The sequence below is a fragment of the Tupaia chinensis genome, unplaced genomic scaffold (assembly GCF_000334495.1).
Source record: "Tupaia chinensis unplaced genomic scaffold, TupChi_1.0 Scaffold000247_1, whole genome shotgun sequence".
Classification (NCBI taxonomy): Eukaryota; Metazoa; Chordata; class Mammalia; order Scandentia; family Tupaiidae; genus Tupaia; species Tupaia belangeri.
Window position 1 is genome coordinate 4,550,091 of NW_006159725.1, and position 6,426 is coordinate 4,556,516.

The 6,426-nt window shown below is 48.9% G+C and overlaps 2 protein-coding genes across 5 annotated transcripts in view; one reads left to right on the forward strand and one right to left on the reverse strand.

The window, feature by feature from the left end:
- The window catches only part of CD3G (CD3 gamma subunit of T-cell receptor complex), a 19,453-nt gene extending 16,882 nt beyond the window's left edge, over positions 1 to 2,571 (reverse strand). The window contains exons 1-2 of one of the 4 annotated variants that reach the window (XM_027772001.1): positions 2,358 to 2,446; positions 1,938 to 2,184 (exon numbers count right to left, since the gene is read on the reverse strand). Coding sequence is in view for 3 of the 4 variants with exons in the window: in XM_027772000.1 (XP_027627801.1) it covers positions 2,358 to 2,412 (55 nt within the window). In the remaining variant the exon portion in view is untranslated. Of the gene's footprint in view, positions 1 to 1,937; positions 2,185 to 2,357 lie in introns of all 4 variants that reach the window. The other 3 variants (XM_027772000.1, XM_027771999.1, XM_006148839.3) reach the window with 3 other exon arrangements.
- Positions 2,572 to 5,061: 2,490 nt separating this feature from the next.
- CD3D (CD3 delta subunit of T-cell receptor complex) overlaps positions 5,062 to 6,426 on the forward strand; it is a 5,953-nt gene continuing 4,588 nt past the window's right edge. The window contains exon 1 of the mRNA XM_006148840.3: positions 5,062 to 5,212. Within this exon, the coding sequence (XP_006148902.1) occupies positions 5,158 to 5,212 (55 nt within the window). The 5' untranslated portion in view covers positions 5,062 to 5,157. The remainder of the gene's footprint in view (positions 5,213 to 6,426) is intronic.

Here is a 6,426-nt window from a genome sequence, read left to right on the forward strand (position 1 = left end):
TCCAAAAAAAAAAAAAAAAAAAGTATACTACATTGAATAAGGCTCTAAAATCCCTGAGCCCAAACAGCCTGGAACATGTTACTCTGAATTCACAGCACTACAAAATAACAGCGCTGGAAAGGATATTCAAGATGATCTGATATAACCTCTTTCATTCTGTGATGGTGCTTCTGGTATCAAGAAGTTGGAAACATTTTTCAAGATTGCATTGTGCAGGCTAGCAACCAGAACGCTGATCCCTTGACTCTTAGTTTAATGTATAATTTATCCTGATTGTAAATTAAATGGCAGTATTTCCACAACATTTCTGAAATTCTGAGGACTGCCTTCTAATCCAGTTTACAAGTGACAGAGGAAAAAGAAAATCTCTCATACTGCTTTGTAGCCTTACCTTGTATTTTTCTTTAATTAAGAATGATTTTATTAAAAAAAAAAACCATGAAATCCTCATTCTAACTCAGATTCCACAAGAAAGGAGATTGAAGCGATCACTGACATTACTTTCCTTTATGGGAGAGGGTTGGAGGCCAAGTGGGATCCAGCCTCCTTAACCTCTGGAGGAGGTTGGCCCAAAGGATTGATTATTTTATTCATCACAGAGAACATGTGTGCATGCACGAGAGAGAAGCACCGTCAGCTGGGTCTCACCACCCCATCACCTCCTTTTCCCAGCTCTCCAGCTCATCAGGATCTTAGGCACATGCATACACAGTGTATTTTCAAGCTAACTTGGGGATCCAGACTGTGGTTGGCCATGTGGCTTCCAGCACTGTAATTCAGTTTACTGCTAATCACACCACCAGGCCAGACCCACCTCGCTTTTTCAAGCACACAGATACTGATATGGCTCGTTCTTCTTCAGCTTCCTTTCTATTTATGAACCTTTCTGTGGCTAAAGCCATCTGCACTTTCAATTGCCTGGTCTCTGAGGGTAAGGCTGCCTTCTCCTCTGTGCCCTGGCCTCTGCTCTTGACTCTGCCATTCCAACACCAGCTCCAGCACCTCGCTCTGCCCACCCTCTCTTCTTTAGCCAGGAAATGGGGTCAAGTTTCTGTCACCCTCAAAAACACCCTCTGCCTTTTCCTCCCTTGCCATCTAAATTTCCTTAAAATACTGTCTATACTTGTGGCTCTTTATCACTAACTTCCACCCATACTACCTCACTAAAACTGTTCTAATTCACCCATGACCTATATTTTACCAAATCCTTCAGACTTAATCTTAAAAATATATTCTTATATTAGTGGGTTCTCTTTAACATTTCTTACTCTTGGTAATTTTGTCATTCCAGAAAATCTCTCTCCCTTGATCTCCATGGAAAAACACCAAAACACCAGCCAGGTGGCATAGTGGTTAAGGTGACTGGATCCTCCACAGCTGACTGCATGGGTCAAGTCCCAGACCTTGTGCCTTGAGAAGCACACTGGGTGTGTGTGTGTGTGTGTGCTCAAAATCCTGAGAGGAGGATGGAAGAGAAGGGAGTATGACTCAGTCATCCCCCCTGGGGGGTGCTCTCTCTCTCTGGTGAGTGCATACGCCCCATAGCAAATTAGAAATAAAAAAGTTGGTGTCTTCATAGTTCTACCTTCATCACCCTCTTCCTCATATCTTACACGGTACTCATGATTTTCAACAACTCTTTTTTTTTTAAGCTTCCGCAATGTATGTAGATTGCAGAGAGACAGAGAGAGAGAGAGAGACAGAGAGAGAAACAGCACCTGAGTAGGGATTGACACCATGATAAACCTCCAGCCTCAACCAGCCCCAGATCATGGGCGTGTGTCTGCCGAATGCACTTAAGAGAGGTCTCTACAAGTGAATCCAGAACCTTCCCATGTGGGTTGGCCTCACAGCATTGCCTTTCACTGCTCTGCCACAGTTCCGCTCCCCTTCATTGTTTTTCTGTCCTCCTAACCCATCACATGTCGGGATCTCACCTTTATTTGTTGACCAGTTGAGTAAATGGCAATTGCATCAGTGCCTGCTCCATGGGGGTACTGCTGGCTCCAGCTCTGAATTGGGGAGCACGTACCTCTTCATTTCCATTTCCTGGTCTCTGCCCTTTGGGGCTGTGTTCAGACCTAAGATGGCGGCGGCAGCAGGGTCCTCTGTCTAGCCAGTTAAGTCCACTGTTTTGAGTTCTTAGAGACGAGGGCCACCTTTCTCCCGTGGCACACTGCTTCTCTTCAGCAGAGAAAGTAAGAGATTCATTTTGTCCACCCCCCCATGCTTAAATTTTTAAAGGTGACATCTGAGGTAGGCTCAGAGTTAGGGATCCCACTAGTCCTGTCTCCCTGGTGATGGTCTCTGCCCTTGAGTGCTCTCCCTGGCTTCCAGACCACCTAACCGGCTCTTACCTTGAAGAAGAATGACAGCCAGGATAAGGCCAGCCGGACCCTTCCCCTGCTCCATGTCGGCCACTGTCCTTCTTCTGCAGAAGTGCAGAGCAGCCCTCAGCAGCCAGCCAGCCTGTGCAGCCGCTAGCCTGGCTCCGCCCAGCACCCTTTGGGCCTAGCCCTGCCAGAAGGACCCAGAGCTGCAAGTGTGGGCAGCAGGCACTGCAGTGGGGCTGCGGTTGCAGGTGTCTCTTGCTTTTCTGTTAAGGAGCAGAGAGCGGAGGTGGAGAGGAGGAGGGAGTGGTAGATGCCTATGTAGAGACAGCCTATGCACAGAGAACAACTTTGGATGCTGCATGGGAGATGGACCTGGGGCCCTTTCTTCATGGGGGAGATAAATGTCCCTGCCATCAGGTGTTGCCAGGACTTTGTTGCTGAATCTAAGGAAATGAAGTTGGACTCTAACATATTGGGGCTGGAGGTCTCAATGGACAGCCACCCTAATTCAGGCTTCCACTCAGGGATGTTTTCACTCCTTCTTCTTCTTCTCCTCCTCCTCCTCCTCCTCCTCCTCCTCCTCCTCCTCCTCCTTCTTCTTTCTTCTTCTTCTTCTTTGGCGGGGGGAGGTTTTTGCTATAGGGCACGTGTACTCACCAGAAAGACAGAGACAGAGAGATAGAAAGTGAGAAATGACCCCCATGGGAGAATGGCCATGCCATAAACCCTTCTCTTCTATTCTCCTCTCGGGATCTTGGGCACACCCACACACGTGCCCAGTGTGAGTTTAAGCCACCGGGTCCAGGACTCAAACCGCGGTCGACTACATGGGAGTTCAGCAACAGCTATTACACCAACTGCTGGTACCTTTGCTGTTCTTTTGAGATCATCCAGAGGGGCCTGTCTGGAAGTATTCCAGACAAGAATAGATTGGACACTTCCACCAAGACAGGACCGGCACATTTCCAGGGGCCAGGGCTGGGCTTGAGTTTCTGGAATCTCAGTTCCCCATCTCCCTTAGTAAGTTGGTGACAACAAAATGACAATGTTTCTGTTACATGCCACGCACATGACACTGCAGTGAGCAAGACAGACAGGAGTCTGTCCTCAGGTATGCGCCAGTCCACCTGCAGCAGGAGGGGGTATTTGGGTCCCTACAGGCCTGGGGGAACAAGTCCATTTGCCTCTTGGGGAGGCTGAAATCTGCCTGGGACTCAATTATACTGTTGTTGATAACTGCCTCCTAGTGAGCACATTCAACATGTTATGCACCATGCAAACTTTTATTTAGGTTTAAAATTTTGCCAGGGGCATATGCACGCACTAGAGAGAGACAGAGAGAGAGGTAGTGAGAGGGAAAGTAAGAAAGCACCCTCCATGGGGCATGGTCACACTGCATCCTTTTCCATTCTCCCTCCTTTAGGGATTTTGGGCACACATGCACATGTGCCTGGCATGTTTCTTAAGCCACCAAGTCTGAGACTCAAATTGCATGGTCAGCCATGTGGGATGGCTGCCTTAACTGCCATTTATACACATTTATATTTAAACATAGTTATATATCTAATAGTAGAGAGCAGGTGTATGTGCACAAGAGAGTGAGAGACAGATTTGTGGAGGGTCTCATCAGCCATGACCCCCCTTTCCCCAGCCCTCCAGCCCCTCAGGATTTGGACACTCCCTGTGTGTTTTCTGGCCCACCTGGGATCTAAACCCATAACCAGCCATGTTGTCTCCAGCTTGCAGGGTACTATGTCAGTGCTGTGCCACTGTGGCTGGGCCACCAGGCAAGAATTTTGTCTAAACCTTTAAGAATCAAGTTGTGAAAAATTCCACAACTACTCAGGACACCAGGATTCAGCTCTCTGGCTGGGGGCCTCTAATGTGTGACCTCCTACTGGCAAGAGCTGCTTGATCAGGAATCCCAGGCTGTCCAATGAAGTGTCTGGAGAAAGACCAGTCACAGGGGCCAGCAGATGGCCTAATGGTTACATCACTGGGCTCCCACAGAGTCAACTGTGGTTCGAGTCCCGGACCCAGCAGCCTAAAACACACTGGGTTTATGTGTGTGCGTGCCCAAGATCCTGAGAGGAGAATGGAGGAGAAGGGATTGCGGTATGGCCATCCCCGTGGGGGATGATTTCTCGTTTTCTCTTTCTCTATCTCCAACGAGTGCACATGCCCAATAGCAAAAATCTCTCTTTATAAAAAAGAAAGGAAAGAGAAAGAAAGGAAGGAAGGAAGAAAAAAAAGAAAGAACAAAAGAAAGAAAGAACGAATGAATGAACAAAAGAAAGAAAGGAAGAAAGGAAGAGAGAAAGAAAGAAAGAAGAAAGAAAGAAAGAGAAAGAGACCAGGCATAATCCCAACCCAGCTGGGATGGCTGGCATGACTGGGCTCACAGCTTCTCTCAAGGGCCTTTGAGAGGTGTGGATTTAGGTGGTGCGTACATGCAGTTATTTGCCCACAGAGGGGCCGAAGTTCTTATTTTCCATCGGTGGTTCTGGAAAGGCTACCCTAAACCTCCTTTCACCTCCTAGAAGTCCAGGCAACCTTTTCCATATTCTCTGCTGTCCCCTCCGCCTCACCCCCAAGCTCCTGCTCAGAGAAAGAGCCGTGTGCACCTGCTTCCTGCCTCCCCCACCCTGGCTTGCCCCTGCTCCGTCTTCCATCATCAACGGCTAACAGTGGAGAAGCAGACATCTTCTAGTCCCTCCCCCACTGTGCTTTTCCGGGCCCCGTGGGCCAGGTGGGGGAGGGCAGCGTGCACAGTGGCTGATGGGCGGTGACCTGGGTCTGTCTACTGGATGCGTTCTGCTGGAAGATGGCACACAGGGGCCTTCTGGCTGGCCTCATGCTGGCTGCCTTTCTCCCTCATGGTAAGCAAGGCTTCTCCAGGTGGGCTGGGGAAGGACTGAGAGGAGTTACCCGTGGGAGGGAGGTTCACTGGAAGGTGTTTGTCAAACTAGCTTCGATTTGCCAGGCACCTCAGGCTGCCAGCAGGCAGGGTTGGGGCGCAGCACAGAGACTGATTTCACCCAGCTCTAGCCGGGGGCACCGGCAGGCCTTGATTGTCTCTCCGAAGGCCTTAGGCCAGAGATCGGCAGGAAACGTTTCAGTGTGCGTGCACCTGGGCTCAGGGCTGGCCACAGGAGCAGGGTGGCATACACGCTCCATCCAGGGAAGATGGCTTCCGGGGTCAGGATGCTTGGTCATTTGGTCATCACTGAGTTCTACCTGGAGCCATGTCCCAGCAGCCAGAGGAATGCTGTAAGGGAGAAGCTAACTGGTTTACCTCGTTTTAAAGTTCCCAGTTTGCTTGGTTTTAAAACAGAATGTTCCATCACCCAGGAACCCCTCAGTCCCAGGTAACCAGATGGTCACCCGTAGTCAGCTGTACCAGGACACCCAGTGTTCCCACTGGAAACAGATCCCCAAGGTAGACACGATGGCAGGATGTGTGCATTTGTTGTACAAATATGTCCCCCGAACACGTACCTCTGATCTTCAGAGACAGGAGAGGCAGCTACTGGGGGGTTTTTAGAGATGTCTTGTATCCAAACTAGTGACTCAGGGAAAACATGGATTCATGTTCCCTTGGGATAAGAGGCATAAGTAGATTCCAGGGCCTCTGTGGGCTGTCAAATTGCTCTCAGGCTATCAACACAGTTCAGTGGTTCTAGAGAGGTGTTGTGCTCATCTCTGGCCTTCCAACTCTCTGTAAAACTTGACTTGTGTAGAGACCCAAGAATGAATTCGGTAATAAAAATTTTTTCAGTCCTCCTCTCTGTAAGAATGGAGTAACTCAAATTCTTCACATGGGGTTTTCCCTGGGGTCCCTTCTGGATCACTGGGCTGGGGATTCATACCAACTTCTCACTACCCCGACTACCATTGGCCCAGAAAACTCTGGTAATGAGTCTCATCCCGTTGGTAGTTTTTGGGGCAGGGGCAATGGTGAGGCAAGAGGAAGAAAGGTTGAAATGGGAGTGTTATAGGTGACTGGGAAGTAGAATTAGAAGTTTTGTGTATTAAAAATGTGGATTTCTCCAACCAAAGCTCATTCTTTGGCTTTTCCACATCTTTTAGGTGT